Source organism: Diospyros lotus, chromosome 7, assembly GCF_014633365.1.
Source record: "Diospyros lotus cultivar Yz01 chromosome 7, ASM1463336v1, whole genome shotgun sequence".
In the NCBI taxonomy this organism is placed as follows: Eukaryota; Viridiplantae; Streptophyta; class Magnoliopsida; order Ericales; family Ebenaceae; genus Diospyros; species Diospyros lotus.
In genome coordinates, this window is record NC_068344.1 from 37,083,465 (window position 1) to 37,109,384 (window position 25,920).

At 34.2% G+C, this 25,920-nt stretch overlaps 3 protein-coding genes and 1 pseudogene across 17 annotated transcripts in view; 2 read left to right on the forward strand and 2 right to left on the reverse strand.

Moving 5' to 3' along the window:
- Positions 1 to 5,505: 5,505 nt before the first annotated feature.
- LOC127806158 (cycloartenol synthase-like) lies at positions 5,506 to 11,711 on the forward strand. 5 transcript variants are annotated; one of them, XM_052343250.1, is made up of 19 exons: positions 5,506 to 5,540; positions 5,849 to 6,075; positions 6,177 to 6,368; positions 6,884 to 6,973; positions 7,073 to 7,267; positions 7,593 to 7,677; positions 7,775 to 7,941; positions 8,086 to 8,274; positions 8,380 to 8,493; positions 8,619 to 8,741; positions 8,826 to 8,951; positions 9,071 to 9,172; positions 9,306 to 9,362; positions 9,437 to 9,483; positions 9,577 to 9,720; positions 9,983 to 10,160; positions 10,307 to 10,387; positions 11,103 to 11,186; positions 11,363 to 11,711. In XM_052343250.1, exons 2-19 carry the CDS (start codon positions 5,875 to 5,877, stop codon positions 11,501 to 11,503), a joined length of 2,316 nt encoding a protein of 771 aa, XP_052199210.1. In that variant the 5' UTR covers positions 5,506 to 5,540; positions 5,849 to 5,874; the 3' UTR covers positions 11,504 to 11,711. The 5 variants fall into 5 exon arrangements, 4 of the variants coding, with proteins under 4 accessions (XP_052199210.1, XP_052199209.1, XP_052199208.1 ...); XM_052343249.1 differs by having other exon boundaries at positions 5,507 to 5,540; positions 5,854 to 6,075; XR_008024360.1 differs by lacking the exon at positions 5,506 to 5,540 and having other exon boundaries at positions 5,547 to 6,075; positions 10,307 to 10,410; positions 11,363 to 11,377.
- A 229-nt stretch (positions 11,712 to 11,940) lies between these two features.
- LOC127806159 (26S proteasome regulatory subunit RPN13) lies at positions 11,941 to 24,058 on the reverse strand. Of its 3 annotated transcripts, XM_052343253.1 has the most exons (15): positions 23,900 to 24,058; positions 23,245 to 23,302; positions 22,732 to 22,824; positions 22,528 to 22,587; positions 21,166 to 21,204; positions 21,011 to 21,085; positions 20,847 to 20,913; positions 20,355 to 20,436; positions 18,752 to 18,867; positions 18,618 to 18,641; positions 13,511 to 13,605; positions 13,329 to 13,406; positions 13,186 to 13,240; positions 12,160 to 12,310; positions 11,941 to 12,049 (listed from the first exon to the last, which is right to left on the reverse strand). In XM_052343253.1, exons 2-14 carry the CDS (start codon positions 23,281 to 23,283, stop codon positions 12,168 to 12,170), a joined length of 966 nt encoding a protein of 321 aa, XP_052199213.1. In that variant the 5' UTR covers positions 23,284 to 23,302; positions 23,900 to 24,058; the 3' UTR covers positions 11,941 to 12,049; positions 12,160 to 12,167. The 3 variants fall into 3 exon arrangements, with proteins under 3 accessions (XP_052199213.1, XP_052199212.1, XP_052199214.1); XM_052343252.1 differs by having other exon boundaries at positions 11,941 to 12,310; XM_052343254.1 differs by having other exon boundaries at positions 11,941 to 12,310; positions 23,245 to 23,318.
- Positions 13,612 to 18,611, reverse strand: LOC127806160 (SNW/SKI-interacting protein A-like; annotated as a pseudogene).
- A 714-nt stretch (positions 24,059 to 24,772) lies between the features above and the next one.
- The window catches only part of LOC127806467 (uncharacterized), a 30,066-nt gene continuing 28,918 nt past the window's right edge, over positions 24,773 to 25,920 (forward strand). For 8 of the 9 annotated variants that reach the window (XM_052343783.1, XM_052343787.1, XM_052343789.1 and 5 more), the window contains exons 1-2: positions 24,773 to 25,286; positions 25,726 to 25,776. The gene's annotated coding sequence lies outside the window, so the exon portion shown is untranslated. The remainder of the gene's footprint in view (positions 25,287 to 25,725; positions 25,777 to 25,920) is intronic. The other variant, XM_052343784.1, reaches the window with a different exon arrangement.

Here is a 25,920-nt window from a genome sequence, read left to right on the forward strand (position 1 = left end):
ACAACTCTCCAACATTCCCAATTATAACTCTAAAATAGGCAAATCAATTATCATTCATATTTATAGACTTTAAAATGCATATCATTCATAGGTGATGATGTTGGGAACGATCATCAAATATGTTTCAGTTTGGACTGTTCTATAAATATATGGTTTCATCTTCTAATACCATATTTGATTATTAACTTAGTACCTGAAAATGAGTAAAATGAATAATATTAAATATTTAGATGTTAGATATGTTTATTTATCGAGATCTTACTCTTTATATAAATCAAGTTTTTAATGATCGAGAAGATTCTCGATCAAGATCTTCAAACTTTGATAGAGATATTTTTATTGAGAATCTTCTTGCCAATTAGTTGAGAATCTAGCAAGACATACGTCACGCTTTATTTTTTAAGACACGTGTTAGTTTTTAATTGATAGAACACATCTCATATAATAATAATAGGCTCTCCTCGAAAAGGGTCTTGAGGGTAAATTTAAATTTACATAATTTGGAGAGGCCTCTTATTAATAAGTCGTCCTATAATACCTAAATTAGAAAATATATAACAAGTGCTGAAAAAATCAAAATATTTAAATAACAAAGTGTAAAAACAATGTTGTTTTTTATATTTCTGTTAATTTGATTATTTTGATTTTTTTTCAATATAAAGATCGAATTGAACTAAAATTGTCAAATTTAAAAATTAAATCAAATCAACTTATGGTTTGAATTGAATCAAATCAATAATTCTAATCAATTCAATTCAATTATTTGGATTTACTAGAAAGATGACTAACCCCATAAGAAGGCAGCATCTTGCATGGGCATGCACGTTGTAGGCTGCAAATTAATAGAATTATCAATTTCTTATAAAGTATTAATAAATATTATTTATTTTATGTTATAATAAAATATATTAATTATATTTTTAATATTTTAATAATTACATTAGTTGATTAAAATATATCAATTAAATTGATTTGCTTGAGAGGTCGATTGGGCTGAATTATGTAAGAGTTCGATTGGTCCCTGGGCTTGGGCCGACCAATGAAAAGCCCAATCCGATTCTCAGTAGAAGCCCATTTGAACCTTCTTCTCCCTTTGAGAATCGGTAACGTGACGTCACTCATAAGCCATAAATTTTATTTATTTATTTTGTGCAGGCAATTTTTTCGCATGTGTTTGATAAATTTAGTAGTGAGCATTCAATTGGTTGGTTCGATTACCGAACCAACCCAATTGATCAAAATGAATAAATCGAATATGTTTTAAAAATTGAATCGAACCAACCAAATAAATATTTAAATGGAATAAATAAAAAACTTGAATAAATGAAAAAAATTGAACTAGCTGAGAAAATGAAAAGAAAAATGACATTTTTAATGTTTCGATTGGTTCGCTTATATCGATTTCTTTGCAATATAGAAGTTGAACTGTATCCACATAATCAAGACATTCAAATTTAGAAATCGAACTAAATTGAACTAACAGTTTCATTCGATATTTTTATTTTTTTTAATATTTTAACCCAAAAGGGAGAAATAAACTTTTAACATATATTTGGTAATTATATGATTTTTATAATTAAATATTATTTTATATGATTTTTCTATTTTTATATTGTAAAAGAGCATTTTTGTCAATTGAAATTTTTTACTATTTTATCCCCATTAAAATGAAAGGCATATGAAACATAATGATGGAATGAAACGATGGTTCCATTTTTACTATACCGAGCATAGTGATGCCATTCTTTTGCCTTTCTCTTTTTTTTTTCTTTTCTATTCAAAACCATTTCGTCAAACCAAAAGTAACCCGAATACATGCATGGATTTAAGTAAAATCAATGATAATTTAACATTTAATTTTTGTTTCAACAAAACAATTTAACTTTCAATATATATACACAGACTTAGTTTCCGATTCAAACCAAAAAGCAAAAAAATACTATTTTTCAAACGGAAGACTGAACTAGGATGATTCACTGGTAAGCCATATTGGTATTTTTTATTTGAAAAATGTTAGAAAGCTCGATGGGCTTACCGATAGGTTTATCGAAAAGGAGCAAAAAGTCAATTTTGCCCCTCCCATGGATTCCCCCCTACTTTGGTGCGTTTCTCCTGCCATGGCCGCCGCCTCTTCTTACCTCCGTCGCCTCTCTGCTAACAGTGACCCATTTTGCAAATTTGCAAAATAGGTGGGGCAAAATCATCTTTTTTGCCCCCTTTTGTGAGCCGCTCGATAGATTCGTTGGGCCATGTAGAACGATTCTTTTTATTTGGTCCAACTTTCTCTGGGGCTAATTCTGAAAAGAATTTGATTCTTTGATGAATTTACAATTTTATCAAATTCTTTTAATTTTGATAATTAGGTCCAAATTGATTTGATTGAGTTTAATTTTATTTAGCATGTAAAATCGATTTAGAGGGAATATGTTCATAATGACTTGGCATGCCAAGAAAAAATGTAACCTATAAAAAGAAAAAAAAAAAAGTAAACAGATTATGTGTAACAAGTTATATATATATATATTTTATTTAAGTGTATATATGGGTTTCACAAATATTATTATTATATAACACTTATATGTCAAATTAGTATAAACATATTTATTTTACATTGATTTAACATTTTAGATAAAATTACACCAAATTACTTTAATTTAGACTTAATTGTCAAAATTAAAAAAATAAAATAAAATAACAAATTCTAAAAAAATTAAATTATTTTCATGATTAGCTTGTCCCTATTAGGGGTGTGCAAATGGTTGGTTCGATAACATCCATTAACAGATTAAACCGAATTGATAGTAAAATCGAACTGAATCAAACCGACTAATTAACCTAAAAAATTGAATTAAATGTTAATCGAAAAAATCGTATAAATAGAACTAAACTAATTAAATCAAAGAAACAAAAAAAAAAAATGAAATAACAGATAGAAAACACATAAAACCAAAAAAATGATATCATTTTATAAATATCAAAATAATATCATTTTAAATTTTAGTTAGTTCGATTCTTTCAACCAAAAAATTAAAATAAAAATTAAAAATTAAATTAAAAAAAAAAACCAAACCAAATCGATGCAAGAGAAAACTAATCTGAAATGATAAATTTAATCAATTCAATTTAGTTAATTTGAGTAAATCGTTACTCCCCCTTATAAAAATCAAACTTTTCTTTCTCTCGCGTGAGAGATGGATGTGAGAATGATTTATTGTACTTTGTTTGCATATGGCATCCAATATTTGGAGGGTTTTGGAGGCATCTTCACATCCATTGATTCTGATAAAGTGGGACAAAGAATATGTAATATTTTGTAACATCTTGGTCCTAATGTGGTCCCATAATCTCAATTACATCATAATTAACACTATCTGTATACGAACATAAATCCAGATTATCAACCAACTTTACCAATTCTTTAAGAGATTCTCTCTCAATCAGTTGGTACTGGTCCCCTGCATTAGTCCATTATTTTTGTTAATTATCTTGATTTGATGATAATTAAAATAAGGATCAAATCTACGACTAAAATATTTTATCTTTTATTTTTTATTAAATTACCAAATCTTGCATCACGATAAAATAATTATCAATGTAAAAAAAAAAGAAGAAGAAGGAAATATTTCATTTCTATTGGGTCCTACATATAAATTAAATCCACTAATCGCATCTTATACCCATGAAAATGTTAAATGTTAAAGATTACTACGAGGAATATTTATTTAGGTAGCGTTAGTTAAAATGAGCAAGATAAGGGAGTATCAAGATAAGCGCGGAATAATTTTCGGACCAAGATATAGAATGGTCAAGATAAAATTGGGAAGTATTCTAAAATTTTTATCAAATTGTTTGTTAAATTCTTTGGAATGTATTAGATGACATAGACGTTATTTTTTTCTTATATGTAGAGACTAAAATATGCTTATCTTGAGGGGGAAGAGATATATATATCTTAAAAAATTAAGATAAGAGGTCATTAATGATTTTTTCAATAATAATTAGATAAGCTTAACAAATATGTTGGAAAATATAGAAATTCAGGATGCATCCCATATCTTGACTTTTTCACCCTATATTTTGATTAACAAACGCTCCTTTAATAAGTATGTAAAATTAAATGACAATAAAAATAAGGCGAATGTAACCAAAGTTAATGATATGGAGTTGATCATTTAAGGTGCATAGAAACGAATACGATATAAAACGAAAAAGCAGAGAAATGTGTAAATAAAAAAAATACAGGGTTTTTTTTGTAAAAATAATTTTTAATATAAAAATAATTATTTAATTTAAAAATAAAAAATTCCATAATGTATTCAAACAAATTCAAAAAATAAATTTTAAAAATTAAAAATAAAAAATAAAAAATAAAAATGTTGAGTCTGTCCCTAAGCTCTTTGTGTTTGATATTTTTCTAATATTACGAGACGATTTTGAAACGTTTTCGAAATTGTAGAAATGACTTAGAAATATTTTTTGATATTTCAAAAACGAAAACATTTCAGAAACATCGAAACGATGCTCCCAAAACGTTTTCGTGCATCATAGTTGATCATCAATAGTTTTTTCATAAAAAAGACTAATTCATTAAAATGGGTTATAATTACAAAATATCATTGTCATGTCATTTTGATAACTTCCCATTTTTTATATAAGAACTTTGTAAATACCTTAATTGGGTAAATTAATTTGCTCTATCTATTCTTGCATGGCCATGGCCCATGGGGGGTTGTGATTACAACTGAACTCCAACCATGGCCATGGCCCCCACCTTACCATTTATACACTAAGGTTCTAATACATAGGAAGAAATGAATTATCAAGCTCATTTTAGAAACCAAAGTCACGGTTATATCCTATGGCCTCTTCAAGTTTAAATCATTATAATTGAAACTCAATTTAAGGCTAAATCTATATTTTTGTCTATTTACTTTTATATTTTTTTGTGTGCAACCATTTAAATTTTTCGTTATTTTGATTACAACTCCTAAACTTATATTTTTTACTCAATTTAACCTCTTGTACTTTGACTCTTTTTTTTTTTTTTCGTGTGACAACTCAAAATTTTTCGTTATTTTGATTACACTCCTATACCTATATTTTTTAATCAATTTAATTCATGTACTTTGATGTATAAAAAAAAATTATATTAACTAATCTCACTTTACCTTTATTCTTTTACATATTAAAGCACATATGTTAAATTAACTCGAAAATACATATATACTCGTATAATTGAAATAAGGAAAAATTTAAATTTTTACATAAAAAAAATCAAAATACAAGAATTAAATTGACTAAAAAATATAAATTTAAAAATATAATTGAAATAATAATAAAAAATTAAAATAACTTCATCAAAAAAACATAAAAAAAAAATATAAGTTTAACCCTCAATTTAACTTATTGATTAATTTAACAAACAAGATGTGTGAAGGCATCAAGAAAGACAGTGGACTGTGTCCGAGTGTGTGTCTATATATATATACACATGCATGTAAAGGTGGCACAAATTCCATATGAAGCAAGCTTTGCTCTGTGTAAGTAACTTAATTTTCTTTTCTAGCCTGCAAGCTTTACCCACATGCACTTATCCACAGTTTTGAATATCATCTCTTCCTTGCCAAAGCTTCACTTATGGATTTAGAGTTTAGAGTTTAAGTAAATAAAATTATATTGAATTGGTTTAACTCTGGTGCTTAGAACTAATTGATGAGTTTGCTTGCTTCTCGATCTCTTATAGTTCGATTAACTTTGAATTCATATAAAACTTGAACCAACTCGAACAACCCGACTTTGTGTGTGTAAGCTGGGAAGAATGATGAAATAACTTTTTAATTACCTAAAGAATAGGCTTTGGAAGAACAAATTTAGATGTGGAGACTTGTAGTGACCTCCGAAGGCAACGATCCATGGGTGAAGAGCGTAAACGGCCACGTCGGCAGACAGTACTGGGAATTCGGCGCCGACCTCGGAACATCCGAACAGCGCAACCGCGTCGAGGAAGCTCGTCGGCACTTCAGCAACAACCGGTTCCACGTCAAACACAGCTCTGATCTGCTCATGAGATTTCAGGTGATATACACACACATACGTACATATATGTGTGTATGTATGTATGTAATTGATCATTAATTAATCTTGTTTATTGAGTACATGAAGTTAAGTGATTGCAGTTTGAGGCTGAGAAGCCATGGGAAGGAATGGAGCTGCAGAGGGTGAGAGTTGGAGGAGACGAGGAGGAGATAAGTGAGGAAGCAGTGGAGATGACACTGAGAAGGGCTTTGAGGTTCTACTCAACCCTGCAGGCTGAGGATGGCCACTGGCCTGGGGATTATGGTGGCCCTATGTTTCTTCTCCCTGGTTTGGTGAGTGACATCGAATCTGTATTGGTCTTATCCTTAAAAGTGTTAATTGAAGGTAACTCTTAAATTTATTGATAAAAAATTACATCCTTATACACCTATATTTATGATCTCTAATGAATTATTGAAGTGGAAGCGCATCGTGACAAATTCTCAGTTCCTGGTATATTCGTTGGAATAGAAGTTTAATATCATAATACGATACAAGTCAATCTCAAATAGTGATTTTTTTGGCTCATATCCACTTAGTAGCAGTCTTAATCGACTCTAAGACTACTTATAATAACATGAGCCTAGTGGCAAGCCATTTGTCGAGGTAAGGGAGCTCTTCCGAAAAAATGATGATTTGCACGTGTTACATAAACGAGACATCTAACTTTTGGATTTTGTTCAACTTATTATCGATCCAACCCAATTTTTAGGAGAATAGATTAACATAGAAAGATTTCATCTTTCAAATAAGTGATTTGTGATTAACTGCCTAATTATCGCTTGCCAAACCATCATTTGTTGAATAGGTGATCAGCTTGTCAGTGATGGGGGCCCTGGACACAGTTTTGCCACATGAACATCAACTCGAAATTCGTCGCTACATTTACAATCATCAGGTGATTTTGTTAAACGAGCTTTGATAGTAATGATAAGATTGCTCTTTCGAGATGGAAAGATCAATGATTAAAGCTTAAAGCAAGTTCAAAAAATTACAGAATTTGGATGGAGGCTGGGGGTTGCATATAGAAGGTGGTAGCACCATGTTTGGCACAGCTCTCAACTATGTAACTTTGAGACTGCTTGGAGAAAGGATGGGTGGTGGAGATGGAGCCATGGAGCAGGCAAGGCTATGGATTCTTGATCATGGTGGAGCTACCCACATCCCTTCATGGGGAAAGTTTTGGCTCTCTGTAAGTTCATTTTCCTTGTTAATTTTACATGGGATTATTGTCACTTTTAAACTTTATTTTTGTTGTAAGATGCCAAACTCGCAACAACAAATTTTATTACAATCGTCTAAATTGTTATTGGAAGGTTGCTCCTTTGGAGCAACGGTAAGGCTACGAGTTCAAGTTATATAAACAGTCTCTTTACAATAATGCAAAAGTAAGGCTGCTTACAAATGCGACACTCTCTTGACTTTCACAAAAAGAGGAGTCGTGCATGCTGGGAATGTCTTCTATCTAAATTATTATTACAGAATTAAGGTTTTCGAGGGATTAAGGATTGGTACAGGTACTTGGTGTATATGAATGGAGTGGCAACAACCCCTTATCCCCAGAGATATGGCTTCTTCCTTACTTTCTTCCAATACATCCAGGTTTTGAATCAGATTCTTATCAGTTTGAATCTGTTTTCTCTGATCCATTGTGATTAAAAGCTAGAATTCTTACAGAAGATGTTCAAATTGGTGCCAGGGAGGATGTGGTGCCATTGCAGGATGATCTATCTGCCAATGTCTTACATATATGGGAAGAGATTCATAGGGCCAATTAACTCCACCATTTTATCACTAAAAAGGGAGCTTTACACCCTTCCCTACCATCACATCGACTGGAATCAAACCCGAAACATCTGTGCCAAGGTACTCTTTTCTACCTGCATCAATCAGGGCTCGATGCTAAATGTGCGAGTTAGCACTAGTATTGATACCAACTTGACACGTCATCGATCGTTGGAAAAATGAAATGAAGCTTACTGTCGATAAATGCCCGGTTTGGTGTTGCAGGAGGATCTGTACTACCCACATCCTGCAATACAAGATGTGCTCTGGGGCTCTTTGCACAAAATCTGGGAGCCTCTTCTCATGCAATGGCCTTTATCTAGGCTAAGAGAAAGGGCATTAAGAACAGTGATGGAGCAGGTTCACTATGAGGATGAGAACACACAATACATCTGCATAGGACCTGCAAATAAGGTTGTGAATTCATAGAGCACCAAATCCAATATAATTTTCTCTGTTAATTATAAGTTTTCCCTATAAATTCAGGGGGTCTCAATGGAAAATGCTTCCTTGAAGCAGGTAATAAACATGTTGTGCTGTTGGGTAGAGGATCCAAACTCAATAGCAACTAAGTTGCACCTCTCAAGGATAAAAGATTACCTCTGGGTGGCTGAAGATGGCATGAAAATGAAGGTTGTCTCCATCACATTCTGCTTCCTAATTAACTTCCTTAATCGATTTCTTGTGATGATCGATTAATCATGAGTTTGAAACCAAATTCTTCCAGAAGACCTAAAACACGAGTGTTTGATCGACAGGGATACAACGGATCACAGCTGTGGGATGCTGCACTCTGTGTTCAGGCCATCCTTGCTACCAACCTCGTCGATGAATATGGCTCAATGCTTAAGAGAGCCAACAACTTCATCAAAATCTCACAGGCAAGTTCACTTCACAACTGTGAACAAAAACAATGGCTTTGCTATTGTTGATGACAAGAATGCTTTCACTTTGGCTTATTGCAGGTTAGAAAGGATGAGAGCGCGACCGATCTTAGCTACTGGTACCGGCACATTTCAAAGGGCGGCTGGCCTTTCTCTACCCCTGATAACGGTTGGCCTGTATCAGATTGCACAGCTGAAGGTCTAAAGGTAGATAGACATGGCACTTGACCTTGAAAAATATGCTGTGATCTGATACAGTTTTGTGTATAAAATGCCATAAGAAGAGATTTTTTCGCTCAAAAATGTGTACCTCGCCTCGCGTATAGGCTGCGCTTATGCTTTCGTGGTTGCCATCTGCCATTGATGCCGGTGAAGCAATAGCCACAAATCAACTATATGATGCAGTTAACTTCCTTCTCTCCCTTCAGGTACCCTACCATATATATTAGGCAATGGCCCCTATTGTTCCCCCATTTCTACCTACTGATCCAAATCCAACAAAAGAAATCTATGAAACTTTCTACACACAGCAATAGATTCACTCTTTCCTTGACATTGCAGAACAGCAATGGAGGCTTTGCATCATACGAGCCCACCCGATCTTACTCGTGGCTAGAGGTTCGGGCTGTCTTCTTCTTTCTGATAACCGTTAACCATGGATCAAACCTCTAACAGAATTCTTGCTCTTACAGATGATTAATCCAGCCGAAACATTTGGGGATGTCATCATCGATTACCAGTAAGATAGCGCATCGATTTCTTGTGTGTGTTATGAAATCATGTTTTCGTGTTTCGTCTGCCATAAGAACAACTTGATTTGATTTCTGGGCAGGTATGTTGAGTGTACCTCGGCTGCAATTCAAGGGCTGGCGTTGTTCAAGAACTACTATCCTGGACACAGGAGGAAGGAAATAGAGACATGCATTGCAAAGGCAGTTGACTTCATTGAAAGAACACAGCTTCCAGATGGCTCATGGTTGGTTTCTTGCTTCTGTCGAGCTTGTTTTTGCAGTACCTGATGCCTCAGTAGGCACGGATTTGTGCTCTTGTCAACTCCAGACAGCCGATTTGCGAGTATCAAATGATACCCAGAAAGGCAGTACAGTAAAAACAAGATACCAAACGTTTATCCCACTATATATATATATATATTATATATATATCATGAGTTCTAGCTCTTCAGTTCTACAACGTTATCCATCTTGTTTAGCTAATCGACATGAAAGTTTCTGAATTAGGTATGGATCCTGGGGAGTTTGCTACACCTACGGGACATGGTTTGGGATTAAGGGGCTGGTGGCCGGTGGAAGGGGCTGCCGGAACAGCCATAGCATTAGAAAAGCTTGTGATTTCCTGCTATCTAAACAGCTTGATTCTGGTGGCTGGGGAGAAAGCTATCTTTCATGCCAAGACAAGGTAAAAGAAATTTCTAACTACCTTTTGTATATATCTGTATGTATGTATAGATTGTGCAGCCAATTAATACGTCTTATTCTGTTGTTATATCAAAGCTGAAAACTTGCACAATTGATGTGTGTTAATTGTTGTTTGTGTAAGAACAGGTATACACAAATATACAAGGAAACAGATCCCATGTAGTGAACACTGGATGGGCTATGCTGGCTCTAATGGAAGGCGGGCAGGTGCGACCATGAAAGTTTACTCAGTGAAGTTTGACGGTTATAGTTTTTTTTTTTTTTTTAATTATTTTAAACAAAATTTTAAATAAAATATTTTTTAGTACAGTAATAAAATTATTTAAAAGTCAATTATCTTTAGAGTTCAAATCTTGTTAATGTGATTAATTTTAACCTTTATTGATGAACTTGTAACCCCCAAAATAAATGTTTACTTATACAATAATATAGATATATACACATAAAAAATTATATTTTAGTGTTTCTATGTTAGTATATATATGTGTGTATATATATATATATATATGTTGGTATAGAGTTTTATTTTATTGCTTGCAAACCCGACTCGAGCTAGCAAAAGGGGGAAGGGGTGGAAACCCACGTCTCTCACATTTCCTTACGTCGAGCAAATGTTATATTATCAGACATAGACAACATAACATTTTTTTATTAGTATGTATATGCTTTTTAGAGGAGGGGGTTATTTTTGTCAATATAAAGTAATTATTTTATATGTTTAACTATATAAAATAAAAATAAAAAGCATTATTTTTCCATTTTTTAACAAAAATAAAAAAATCCATTTTAATCTCACTAATGTTGACCGCTTAACTAATTCTAAACCTCGACATCTTTATCCATAATCGTATCTTTCATGATATTATTATATTCTGTCACGTTTAAGAGTCCCATTGATTTTGAATTAAACAATGAATGACAGGCAGAAAGGGACCCAACACCCTTGCATCGTGCTGCAAAGGTACTAATCAACTCCCAGATGGAGACAGGAGATTTTCCACAACAGGTGAGCCTAGTCATGTATATATATATTATTTAAAAAATTTAACAGTTATAACGACATGTTATATTAATATTATATAAAATATAATATTTTATATTTTATATAATATTAATTGATATAACTTTGATGGGTTGACAACAATGGAATGTGGCATAATTGTTATTCTGATCAAACTTCAGGAAATTATGGGAGTGTTCAACAGGAACTGTATGATAAGCTATTCTGCCTACAGAAACATCTTCCCCATATGGGCGCTGGGGGAGTATCTCAATCATGTGATTCTACCTTCTAGGAAGCTTTCAAATGGACATTTATCCTAATGTAAATATGTACTCAAAACATCTCTTTGCAATCTACTTTTAGAATTTAATGTCCCCAACTCTCCACCCCACACCCCCCCCCCCCCCTCTAAAAAAAAAAAAAAAAAAAAATGAAACGAAATGGGTTACCTTTGTTATTGTTATTTGATATATCAAAAGTAAATCTATAAGGATCGATGGAGGCTCTTGACTGAATCAAGGGAGTCACTATGAAGGGTGTGGGTAAAATTTACCCTATATACACCTATAAATGCAGACGAAGAAAGGTGAAGGCAGCTCCTTAAAACAGGAAATACATACCAAGTACTTGTGCAGAAAATCCAAGATAAACTCAGCAACTCCTGAGTGTTGGTTCGGTGGAAATTAGTAAAACTAGTCACCCAACCCAACAGGGTTTTCAGGATCACAAAACTTGTGCTGATCAGTGGACTATAAGATCCATCCAATTCACATATTATTGATCTGTGTACATGGAAAGGTGGCAAATCTTAATCAAACCAAACAATTTGCCTAATTGATGGGATTCTTCTCTTCCTTTTCCAGTTCCTACAAGAAGTGTATGAGAAGTGCGAAATAAGCAAATGAAACTCCCTCTCGCTCACAGCAAACACCCTCTTTGTTAAGTGAAATGGATAAGCACTGAGAATCAAATTGACCTCTTCAACTATTGGCCTTCGTCCATTGAATCCTTTTGATTACAAGCTTGTGATATTGTATCCTTCCCACCTTGCCTAGACTCCTCTGATTCCAGCACTCCGGACACAGAATCTTCAAGGGCCTCAAGGAAAGACAGAACTGTGAGCTTGTCTGCGAAAGAGGAAAGATAATTGTTGAATACGACGTGTATGTCTATACAACTTATAAACCACTGAAGTAATTCAGTCTCAGAGCCAGTAAAGACGAACAGAAAACCCACAAGGAGGCAAGATACAAGGTAAAAAAAGTACAAGAAAGAATCGGTCATCAAGAGTGCCAGGTGTTCACCCCTCCCCCTCCATCTGCAATTTAAAGCTTTATTGGGCCATCTCTAACGATTTTAACTACTCAAAACTAATAAGCAATGGGAAATCATATCCTTCACTTGATGTTTGTTTTCTTTCTTGAGAAGATGTAATCAAGATCCTTTTCTCTGAAAGTTTGCTTACTGAGGGTAGAAAAATCTTGTACAACTCCTTGAATACCCATTTCTCTGACATTTTTGATTGTGCTACAAGAGTCTTCTTCCTGCGTTCCACTATATCAAGTCATAATTTCAAAGGAATCACAACGTACAGTGTATTTATTATCTAAACTTTCCCTCCCCCATGACAATACCACAAACATAGATATTTGTACTTATCCAAACCAGTATGTGTAGTAGTCCTCACTGTACATGCCCAAACCATTTCAACCAATTTACTCTCCCATCTTCTTGGCCTTCAATTCCGACTGCTTACTTCTACAAAAGTTAAATTCCATACTATTTGGTTTTTATCCTACTTATCTCAATATCCCAATTATTTTGGACCAGTATAACATCAAATAAGAAGAATCAGAAATAAATTGTCCTTCTTCTTCCCTTTTTTTCTGTTTTTTTTTTTTTTCTTTTTTTTCAGGGATGACGGGTGATGAAACATAGCAAGCAAACTCAGTAATTAATTCTTTTTCTAGTGCATGGGAGGATAAAAATGTTTTTGGCTTACATTTACTTGGATCAATTCCAAACTGAGAGAGATCTATCTGTCCGGTTCGGAGCACCTAGCAAAGAAGAAATTGGACTCACAAAATCAACAACATTATACAATACATACAAATAATAATAATTAGAGAGGCATCTATTCCTTACATAAGTGAACGAATCTACTTGCTGGCGGAAAGGAGGGCTCTGTATTAAATCCATTAGCTCCTCTGCAGTCCATTGGCCCTGCAAGATTGCAATTGTAAAAATGAGTCACATGGAGGGCCATAAGTGCAGGCGGAACAGACTTCAAAATTAATGAATAAAGGTAATTCAAACAAAAGACTAACCTCAGGTAAGTATGATCCTAGCCGCTCATCCAATGGGACGGCCTCCAGTAAGGGAAATATCAAATCAGGCTTCAAAATATCCCCTAATCCAAAGCCTGCAATCAGAGAAAATGAGAAGAGGCTCATATTACACCAAATTAGCCAATGGGAAGTGAACAAAAGACCCCGTATTTCATTATAGCTGATTCTGAATTGGGTTTGTAGATGTGCTAGATCTAATCAACCAAGCAGACTAGGAGTTTTGGCCAAAGGCATGACAGACCAAAGCTTAATTGATTTTTATTTTATTTTTTATTTTTATATGTAAAGTTTGAAGCCAGAAGTAATTTTTAATGATAAGGACAAAGTAGCCTCTTGACACCCACCTTCTTAATTCTGGTCAGGTAACCAACATATACTCTGATAAGAGAGATTGCAGTAATTTATGAAAATTTAGAGGCGTCACTTAAAGTTAGGCCATCTATCCTCCATTTTACCCTGACGGACTCTATTTCAGTGCAATTTGTATTACTTTTACCTCCTCTATTATTTCATGATAGCAAGTCACAGCAAGAAATCCAAAATCAATTTACATAAAAGATTTGAAAATACAAAGAAACCACAACATTCAGTAAATTAACTTATAGCATTTTAGCTGCCACAAGCATCAAACTTAACATAAAAAGAGAAAAGAAAGGTAACAACTAAATAAAAAGACCAGAAAGGAATAATATGTATATATATATATATCACATCCTCAGGTTATGGAAACTTGCATATGTACAGTCAATCACAAACTTTGAAAAATCAATTTACCCATCCATGGCCCTTTTACACTTCTTCACCTCTGTCAAGAACTGATCCAAACCAAATGGATCAGCTTCTTCAGTTTCTTTCTCAAATTCCATAGGCCTCTCTCTAGGACCAGTCTGTTGGAGATGTGGAGCCTGATTTGATTTATGACACTTATGTAGAGCCGGTATAACACCTAGTGCGGCCATAGACGTAAACATTCTTTGTTGAACCACATAAATCGGGTCTTGTGTGTGCGTGATTTTGTTCCAAGTTTTCTTTATCATTTGATTTGTTCCCTAACACAGTCCTCTCTGAGGTGCCAGCAAATGACTTTCAGGTCTGAAGCGGTCGGTCTTTGTGAGCTCCCCAGCTGTTCGTCAGCAAATCCATGCATGTCTGAATCCGTATCCTTCTTAGGGCTGTACAGGGCGGAAAGAGTGAGCTGAGCCTTGAAGAAGCCCATGTCATAGAAATTGTACTGATCATCGTAGTGAACCCAGAATCCATCCCCTTCTCCTGGCTGAACAACCGGTCATGCATAACCTCAACCCCTCTTGCTGCTCCAATAGATGCCATCCCAAGGGCAACCTTATCTCTGATATCATGGTCTCTATCTCTTGTAATCTTGCTCTTCTTTCCCATTGTCACATCTTTGGCTTCCAACCTTCTTTCCCTCTCCCTCTTGTGGTGCGACTCAATGAATTTTCTCCCTGCGCAACCCCTGCACCGTTTCCTCTTTTATCTCCTTGGGGATATCTTTCTCTTTAGCACGCCCGTGATCTCTGCTCATGTCAGCACCAGAAGGCATTGAAACAGCGGCTATGGGTGCTGCAACTGTCCTCTAAGTTTGTGCTTTCTGACATAAGGCACACAATTTCCGTTCTTGTCTTTCATTCTCCTTCATCATCTTCTCCCTTTGAACCTTTGACCTCAACACAACCTCCTCCCTAGCCTGCTGCTCTGCAACATAGTGATTCTGAAAAAAAACTGTGAACTTAACATTAATCTGAACTTCCTGAAACACCCCCCACCATGTGCGGCAAGGCACTTGTCAAGTGGATTGTACCCTTTTGGGTTTTTTCTGTTGAAACATATGGTGGAATTATCCCAATCCTGTTGGTCCTCGACAGTCACAGGGTGTGGCAGAGAGTGCAATACCGGCACAGGAGGACAAGCAGAGCCTTTAGAACCTTCTTGTGTCTGAATTTCGGTGGCTCTACTGGGTCCACCGGCATCTCAACCATCATGATAATCTCTCCTTCACACCTGAATTAAAAGCTGCATTCTGCAGCGAAGGCTTATACTTGATGAATTTCAATCAGAAGACTGTTGGGACATGTTTCAATCTCCTATTCACAATCTTCTGAAGCTCAAATTTTGTCTTCTTGGTTGTCTCCTCCAATCTCTTTCCGCTTCAACTCCTCTCATCATCAAAGTCTTGTTCCTCATGATTCTTTAAAATCTTTGGCACAAGGTCTTGGTGCTGGGAATAGACTATCTTTGAAGTGTTTCCGTTTTGCTTCACAATTGCATCAAAGGTCACATTGCCATGCTCATCATCTGTGACTGGCAGTAGTGTCTTCTGACCAGATCTAGCATCAGTCTTCCTACCATACCAAGAGGGTACTGGGCATAATGAATTCCTGGAAATGCTCCACCATCACCAAAATCCTCAGGCTTAGGGGGACGAAAATTCCATCACATTTCAGGTAGTAGGGTTGATGACTGGCTTTGATGATGGTAGTCTCAGCTCCCACAGCGCTGTACCTCTGCTGGAACCATGGACCATTGGAGTGATCATGCTTCACCGATGGAAAAAGATCCTTGGGACTCGGCATAGCTAGCGGCAGCAACGGAATAACTGGTGGGTCATCTTCGATCAAAGCCATTTCTGACTGATGCTTCCCGCTTCTTCTCTTTCATTTTGTAGTTGTTGGTTTGTTTTCTCAAATCAGCTCCTCCTATATCCTATTTATAGGCCAAAACTTAATTCTAATTCTATTATGATTATGAATTCTATTCAAATTTGAACACCATAGCAGTTATACTTATATCCAATCAAAATAAATATCATAAACCTGCCTAAACCCTAAAATTAAACAAGATAATACAACATATATATAATTAAAAACCTAATCTAACTATAACTATAATAAATAGGAATCTTACACCTATAATAACAAAAAACTACACTCAAAACAATTCTATTTTGGATACAAAAATGAGTTTAAATATATATAGTCAAAGTTTTGAAATATTTACAAAAAAGCTTATAAAAAATAATTATTTACAAAAATGGAAAAGGGAAAAACTAGGTATAATGGATATATATATTAAAATAAAATATATAGCTACCCAAGAGCACATAATATTGTAATGAGCACTCAACAAGAGCTCATCAAAATTATGAAAGAGGGGGGGGGGGAGGTTAGTCTAAACATTGAAAAACATACTCCCAGCCACACAACAATTAGATGTATGATCTGTGGTTGCAAGATAGAGACCCAAACATGATATTTTCCTAAAGAAATTTATGAATCTAGCAAATATAATTGCGAAAATAAAAGTAATTATTTCCTAAACAAAAATTTATCTATACAATATATAATTAAAGACAGGTAGCACTGACAAATAAAATGTACAATGGATAAACAGAAAAATGGGGCAGGAGAGGGAGAGAAATCATCATATATATATATATATATGTAACTTGTTGCAAAAGCTCATAAATCTATTCTATTTTTACTATTCTATATTTCTGAAAATAAAAAATCAAGCTTATCCGTATCATATTTACAAGATTACAAAAAAAAAAAAAAAAAAAATTAGGTAGATTGCAAAAACTCAAAAAAATAGAAAAATGAGGGGATAAAATCAAAAAATGCAACATCTATATTTCTTCAAAATTTGAAATAACCAAGCTTATAATATTGAAACAAATTTTAAATAAATAAATAAATAAATACACAGTGAAGAAATAAAAAAAATGTGGTATTTATATTTTTTCAATTTGAAATTAAAAGAAAACCTCATATTTGAAATCTTGAAAAAAAATAAATCGGAATAAAATCAAAAAATGTGGCATCTATATTTCTTCAAAATTTGAAATAATCAAATTTAAAAAATATGAGGGGATAAAATCAAAAAAACATGGTACTTCAAAATTTTAAATAACCAAGCTTATAATATTGAAACAACGTAAAATAAATCAATCAAAAAATATGTAAGAATGAAATAAAAAAGCATCAACATTCATATTTTTCCAAATTTTGAAATAACAAAGCTTATCCATTTCTAAAAACAGACCTATCACTTTTTATTTATTTTAGTCTAGTTGGGCTACTGTTTTTCTTTCTTCATTTGCTTAGCAACGGGTCTCACCATCTTCTCCAGCTTTGTTCTTTTTGCTATTTTGGTTTGGGGTTTGTGTGTTGGTGATTTTGATTTGATGGTTTCAAGAATAATTTGCTTATGGAAAGTGAGATGATCACCATACTTACCAAGAAGGTCACAAAGAAGGTAAATATTTATTTGATTCTTTTTTGAAATTGGCTTAACTGATTCTTTGTGTCACAAGCCGGATATTTCTTACAAAATAATTAACCTGACTATCCCAAGGCACCTATCAGAAGGCAGTACTATCATGGTCGATTATGTATCAGTTATATGGATGATTAAGTATCAGTTACCCGTATAAGTCCAAGCATCAGCTTCATCCAACTCCAAGGACCCAGCTAAATATTTCCACTACTAGAGTTATCCTGCTACCATCACCTTGTGAGATGGTATTCTTCTATCATAGACCACAAGCATTTTACTCCTTTGAAGCTACCATGTCATAATATTACAAATGAGGAACAATGCAACTACACTAGGAAAAGTGAATAACCTCACCTAGATCTCACATGTACTACATTAGTTCATTCATTCCAAAGAGTCCATGTAAATAGGGATAAGATCGATGGTCAATAATATTCACTCTACTTCATACATGTTAGCAAGAAAACTTTTCAAATGATGTTTTATTGGACACTGAACATTGTTAGTCATAAAATAGAAAGAAGAAACTTCTAAGATTTACAACAGGTAGCTTCTCCATCCAATTAAATTTAGAAGCTTAATTAACCCCTTAAAATTAGTCACTTTAGTCCTAGATGCAGTGTATTGGGGCACAATTTGTGATTGCAGAGAATATCTAAAGCAGAAACAGTCAAAGCTACACAGTTTCCTTAAACATGGCTGGTAAAAAGTTCAATATATGTTTGACTATCATTGGTAATTTCTCACTGAAAGCAAAGGCAAGCAAACACTATATAATCATGTACATGATTACCTGCATCGGGATCTTCAACTTCACCTATATATCAATAACCAGGAAAAGGAAAATAAAGTTTGTCAGAGGACCAAGCAACCCAAAGGAAAACAATTTAACAAGGATTTTTCCACCAAATGAAGAATTAACTGTACCTGAAGGAGCAATGTTACTCAGTATTCTCTGTAGATCAGCTAACTTTACAGGTCCTGAAGAGTCCACATCACCGGTTACTTCTGCACCCACGCTTGTCCCAACCAAATTTCCAGCCCTATAAATGAAAACATAACCAAAAAGCAATAAAGTTATCAGACAGAGTTCCTAGGAAAATACTATATTACATCAGGAATAGCAATGCAAAAGCAGAAAGGATTTAATAAAATTAGGCTTACAATAGGATATGTTGCCAGCATCAAGAGGCATGCACAATTATATTCTACAGCTCCATTCCAAGAAATCTTAGAACTAAATAAATCTAATTGGCATTAAAACAAAAATATAATATAAACCTAAACCTGTTACAAGGTTTGTTTATGCAGGTACACGAAGTTCATATATCGTGCAAGACTCTGAAAATGCAAATGTGTGTTAAAGAGAAAATAATGAATTGAATAATCATGCAATGTAATTCCAAAAGAAAAAAAAATCAAGTAAGATACACAAGTGGATCTCGATTTAGTTGTTTCAAATGTGGGGAACCTGCTAACAAATCTTCGGATTGTAGACACGTCCCTGGTATCTGATTGGAATCAGCTATAAATTCATGGCTGATAAAGGAGAGATTCTTGAAGAAGCTGTTTATGATGATGCCCCCATTTATGATGAAGATGGTGTTGAAATAAATTAAGAGGATTTTTTTATTATTATGGAGATCTGGACATGCATTGGTAATTCATAAGAGCTTAAAGCTGCCAAAGCAGGAGGCAGACAAAGATTAGTTGCATGATGATGCCCCTGTTTTCTTATCTTACTAGATTTCCATTCATTTCCATCCATTGTCTTCTCTTCAGTAATGACCATATACTTAAATATCAAACAGTGGATATATGGCAATACAAGAAAAAACAAAATAAGAAAGATGATCGTACATAATAAGATTAGAGTGGTGCCTAAGATAAAATGAGAGCACCATGATTAAAATGGTTTGGACATGTAAGAAGAAGATTGATAGGCGTACTTGTGATGTGAGTGAATGAAATGGATAAAGTTTGTAGCAAAAGGGAAAGAGGAAGGCCAAACCCTTAGACATGGCATAGGATGTAATGACTTTACAAAGAATATGGCCATGGATAAAGATGGTTGGAATACTAGAATTCACATAGCTAATCCCACTAAGGCCTAGTGATTGTTATTGTTGTTGCATTGCTGCCAAATATTCCAACACCTGAAGTTGAGGTACACTCGAAAAGCTGAGGATATATGTCGGTAGCAAACAAGGACACGGCCACTAGCAACAAGAATTATTACAGAGGTCCTGTTGTATTCTTACCCATGAACAAGAGAAGGCCTACAGCTTGCCACTATGGCTCAGAGGTGCCAAGCTAGAAAATCAGGTAGAAAGTCAAGGATTGAAACCCAGCATACTTGTAAACAACAACAATAAACAAAAATAAAGACAAACAAAGGATATCCACCTACCATAAATTGTAAGCCACTTTACAGTTTACTCTTAAACATAAAATTTTCTTTTGTTCACACACACTGGCTTTTTAAGCTCCAGATACACTATAGCATGGGTGGCCCACCTATCAGTATTACCTTGATGAGATATCTTCGTCAACCATGTCTTCAGAATTCTGTAATGGAACTGAAGCATCAGGCTCTTCCTCACCAAGGAACTCTACAAAACAAAAATATGAATATCAATTCTAAGTTGGTGGGAAAACATTTCCCAACAAAACCTTATAAATGTTATAAATTTTGATAAACAATTAACAGAAACTTCAAAAACAGAAATCCCCTGGAAATCAAAGTTGATAAAACCAAACCATTTCTAGGCATTTTATGAGCCAAACTTCAAGGTGTCAAAACATTTCATCAGCCAGGCAAGATAAATATTGCGGACGTATAAGTAAGTTTGTGTGCCTAATTATAGGCAAGAACAAAGCAAGTGAAAGCACATAAGTAAAATGTAGAAAATATTATAACTTCAGATATAGTAGAAGGTAAACAAGGATCCATATAGCTAATCCAGGTGCAAGGCTTCAGATGTTGCAAAAAGAGGAGCTTGAGAATTAAAACACCATGTACCTAATGGTCGGTTGATGTAAAAGTTAACTGAATCACATAACTGCGAATCATCATCAACATTGGGCTCCTGGAACCAAATTCAAGCAAGAATGATGAGAATCTCAAGCTCAGTATATAATTCTTAATTACACAAAGGTCAGGAGAACTTGATAGTCAGAAATGACCTGCATCCAGAAGAAGAACTTCCTATCATCACTATTGAACTTTAAGATGTAAACCCTTCCAGATGCCTGTGCAACCTGCACATTCCAAAAATCATTAAAAATAATCAGGAACAAATAAAGATAAAAAACTGAACAAGTTAATGCCAGAGAGATACCTTCTCAAAAACTGCCTCCTCAGAGAAAACAATCTGATCCTATTTACTAGTCAAAGAAAACCACTATATCTAGCCACAAGATATACCTGTAATGTGAACGACCTAACCATAAGATATGTAGAGAGAGAGAGAGAGAGAGATGGGGGAGGATGGGAGCCTGCCACGCTACCAGGCTATGGAGCTACTAAAGGTCTTAGTACTCGTAACTAGTAAATGAGAAATGATTACTAGAATCATCACACGAGGTCACACTTTTTCACCTGGACCATGACCATATAAAAGAGAGATGCCAAGTAGCCCAAATATAGATACAGGACACTGACACAACACAGCTACCATATTGATTTTAAAAAAGGATATGACATGACATGGACATGCCAAATAACAAATTAGATATTTTAAATATATGCATAAAAGTAGCCCATATTCAATATAATATGATTAAAAGGTACTAATATTTACAATAAAATATTTTTCTCAGAGTTGGGAAATTGAGGATTTTTTAATTAAAAAGTTCAAATTAGAGAAATTAGAGAAGCAATAAATATATTTCAATATTATTTTCATTTTGTAATTGATTTGTAACTTATACTTTTAAAATTGTTTAGTCACCTACCTCCGTCCTCAAGCCAAAAATGCCCTAAAATATGTAGCCACAAGTTCATTCTTTTTTTCTTTTTTCTTTACGAACTTTAGTAAAGATGTGGTACTTGAGAACAAACCACAAAAACCTAGGACTTTACAGGATCATCTTGTAACTGTCACAAAAATGAGATTGATTCTATTCAAGAAAATGAGACAAATTCCCTATACCATGAAAGATTTTCCTATTTCTTTCAAGCCATATGCACCGATAACACAACAGATGCTTCAACAGTTTGGGAAATTCGACACTCAAACTTCTTCCCTATTCTTCTATATGCACTTAAATCCCAGTTACTTACACCATTGAACACGACTTCCTTAAGGTTACTATAGCAGCCTGTTAGACAAGAATGAGTTACCTTGAATCAACAACAACAATCACAAGCCTTAATGAGATACCTTAAATCAAGAAGCCAAAATTGATATGACATTTCATGTATTGCAACATATTGAAGCATATGATTTACCAATCAATGCATGACTTATTAACTTCATATATCCAAGAAACAAAATAATTTCTCAAGAAACCCAAAGAGAAAAGCCAATATCAAATAAAGCTCTTTCACAGTCTATAGTGTGAAGCATACTGATGTTGGTATCAAGTAATTGATCAATAACCCTCAAAATATCTGTAAACCAACAATAATACAAGCTCAAACAAAGCATAAACAACATAGAGACAATTAAATATAAGGAAAAGGTTAAAGATCAGGATACATCTTCAACAACATTATGATTCCGATCAAGCCACTGAAAATGGACCAATCCTTCTTCACCCTGCATATATTTAGAACAATAAGTACTTATAGCTTTCCAAGTGCACAACAAAAAGAAAAAATATTAGTGGGTTTGTGTTTGTCAGTGCTTCAAAGTGGTAGAAACAAAAGAAGACCAGGGTGAGCTCATGTTAATTTCTTGTACCCTTCCTATGCGAATAAGCCCTTTACGTGAATCTGGAACAACACGTTTCCCCTCCATGAACATTTTACCAGCACGAAATTCCAAAAAAGTTTCCTGTTCAATGCAATTATAGGATAAGAACCTTTCACAAAAATGCTGGAAGAAACAGTGGATAAAAACATTATTAGCATTGCGAGACTAAGCTAAGTAACAACTCAAAAATCAATTTTCAAATCTAGAAACAAAATAAAGACAAAAGAATTCAAATATACCATTTAAACAAATGATTGTATGTGTGCATCTTGCTCACGGATAAGCCACCATTTCAATATTACCATGCCACAACGACTAAAAACACCTAATCCTCCCACCCCCCCCCCCCCCAAAAAAAAAGATATAAAATAAAACACACACACACGCACACTCGCACAATGAAAGAAATATGTGTAACAAAAAAGTTAATAAAAAGAACTCAAAATTTTTGAAAAGTGAGTGAGATACACTCAGTTAATTCATTGTGTCAATATGCCATACCTGCATCGCGGGAAGAGTTTCTGCCGCTGATGAACCCATTACTCCACTGATCTTTTGTCTATGTCAACAAAGAACTACAGAATATAAGTATAAATAAATAAGGGTAAAACTACATGTAGGCCTGCCGCAACAAGAACAACTAACCATAAAACTTATGTACCCTAGAGAAGCATTCAGAACACAAACAACAGAATGGCGGTTCCGAAAATAAAATGCCCATCCGTGCGTGGGTACTTCCCTTTTTTTTTTTTTTCTCTTTTTTGCAAATGATTGTGTGCGTCTCTACTGGGCCTTAAATGTGTCCCAAGCTTTGAGATAAAATCACAAAAAACGTGTAATGCGAACTTGAAAGTGAGTTTCGTATCTGAGAAAACGTCAGAAAAATAACTCAACCTTAAATTCTCCTCAATTCCACATTTCGACTGCTTAACTAATCTGAAACCCCCACAGGCTTCAATCCGGATAATTCTGGTCAGCTATAAACAAACAGAAGCCCAGAACAAACCCAAAAAAGCAAAAAACAAATGTGCCCAGCCCTCTTTGCGAGAAGAAAAACAAAACCCTAATTTTATTGCAGCTGAGGCATAGATGGATTACAAATGTTGGCAGAGAGAACAAACTTCTTCATTTGAACAACATGAACAGCAAAGCTCACCTCTTTCGCGAGACAAATATATATATATATATGTATGCGTGTGCGTATATTCGAATCGAATCGAATCTTCCGACCAATGCTTGAAGAGCTGCCACCGATTCTACTGCCCAGAAGTGGAAGAGAAGAAATAGATACGATGTACAGAGCGGATTGGATTGATTGATAATTCAGGTTTACAGATACAGATTAATAGCCGGCTCATCTTGGGCTGTACTGGGCCTCAATTGTGGGCCCATACAAGCCCGACAAATATTAATCCCCATCAAACTGTATATAATCTATAATTATTCTATAAACAAGTACCAAATTTTGAAGTTATAAAATTTTGTTAATCAAATATTTTTTAAAATTACCCTTTTATATATATTTCTTAACAAAAATATTAACTATAATTAATAATATTTTTACTCATCATTTTTAAATAATATCACTACATCAAACTTCATTTTATTTAAATAATTATTGTCAAATAAAATGTTATTTTAAATATATATATATTTTTACATTAATGTTAATAATGGAGTAATTGTCAATTTAATATAATTTATGTGTCATATAATAATAATATTTATAAAATTTAAATAAAAAATATAATTTATAAAAAAAATAGATTAATTGTAATATATTAAATATATTTTTATTTATATGTATTGATTATATAAATATTATTATTATTATATAATACTTAATAAACAAAATCAATACAAATACTCTTTTTTTTTAATTAATTTTACATAAGAGTTAATTTGAATGTAATTACCAAAAAGTGGAAGGATGGAATGAAATTAAAAATTTACAAAAAAATATTAGATTATTTTCATAATTAGCTCAAATTTATTTATGGACAAAAATACAATCTATCCCTCTCGCGCCCCTTCCCAACAATCATCGTCTCGGTCACTGTAGTGTTTGGAGGGAAGGGGAAGGCTAGGGTTTTGCAGTGAAGGGCAAAAGAGTTTCTGTATGGTGGATTTGTTGTCAGGGACTCGCTTGGTAGAGTAGTAGCTGCAGGAACAGTGTGTGATATTGCTGTTAATTCTTTGATGGCCGAAAGTTTGGATGCAAGGGAAGCTCTGCTTTGGGGGCACAGAGACTAGATTTGCAAGGGAACCAGACTGCTTAACCCTTACAACGTTGGTCAGTTCAAACCATTAGTAATGATGTAAAGGCCATCCTTGATTCCAAGAGCAGTTGCAGTTTTCGGCGCTCTCATGCCAACAGGGAGGCTATACACTACCTAGCTCAATGGGCCAAAGCAACTGGTATACAAGCTCTCCTACTTCCTCAAAGACTCCAACCTGTGGTCGATGATATATACAAGCAGGGTATCTACAACATCGGAAGCAATGGACAAGCATGCCATGGATCCACCATCAGTGCGGAGCCGGTAATGGTTTTTAACCCCCCTCCCCACAACCCATTAGCTTTAGTAGGGTGTCATTGTTTGTTTTTAGTTGTTCTTTCTGGGTCTTTTGGTTTTTCAATATGCTATTGTATTTTATTGAAACCATGAGCAAATTTGATTGTTTTATGGGAATTCCTTCGCTTTTATTCATTTTGGAGAAGAACCAATGACATTTTAATCTTTGATTATTGAAAATGTTATTCTACATTTGCACCTCCCCTTCCTTATTTCTTGGTATTGTTCTGGCATCCACTGAATCTCAGTTGAGTGTAGCATTCATATTTACCCTGAGGTAGTCTTAATTCTTTTGATTTTGTAACACTCCATTTTTACGGTACAGTGTTTCAGATCCCTCTTGAAAGTTGTTCTTTTGTTGCTGATTTGCTTTCTTTTATTTTATGGGGCATTTGTCATTTCCTAGGTGAGGAAATGGTTCAAAAATGTGCATTACGCAGTTCTCAAAACCAGAAAGGTAAGATGGTATTCTATTTCTACTATGAATCTTTTCGTTGAGTGTGTGTTTCTTCCTATTCAGCTGTTCGATCTCATGAACAAAATGCTGTAATTTCATTGAGCTGGATCAGAATCCTAACAATGATTTCCTGAACTAGTCCTT

Coding starts and splice junctions, on each gene's coding strand:
- LOC127806158 (XM_052343250.1), top strand. CDS start 5,875: ATGTGGAGACTTGTAGTGACCTCCGAAGGCAACGATCCATGGGTGAAG. Junction 8,275..8,379: donor GCATAGGACCTGCAAATAAG/GTTGTGAATTCA, acceptor TCCTTGAAGCAG/GTAATAAACATGTTGTGCTG. Junction 8,952..9,070: donor GCACAGCTGAAGGTCTAAAG/GTAGATAGACAT, acceptor CCTCGCGTATAG/GCTGCGCTTATGCTTTCGTG.
- LOC127806159 (XM_052343253.1), bottom strand. CDS start 23,283: ATGGGTTCATCAGCGGCAGAAACTCTTCCCGCGATGCAG. Junction 21,205..22,527: donor ATCATAATGTTGTTGAAGAT/GTATCCTGATCT, acceptor ACTAGTAAATAG/GATCAGATTGTTTTCTCTGA. Junction 12,311..13,185: donor TGGAATTGATCCAAGTAAAT/GTAAGCCAAAAA, acceptor CCTCTTTCGCAG/ACAAGCTCACAGTTCTGTCT.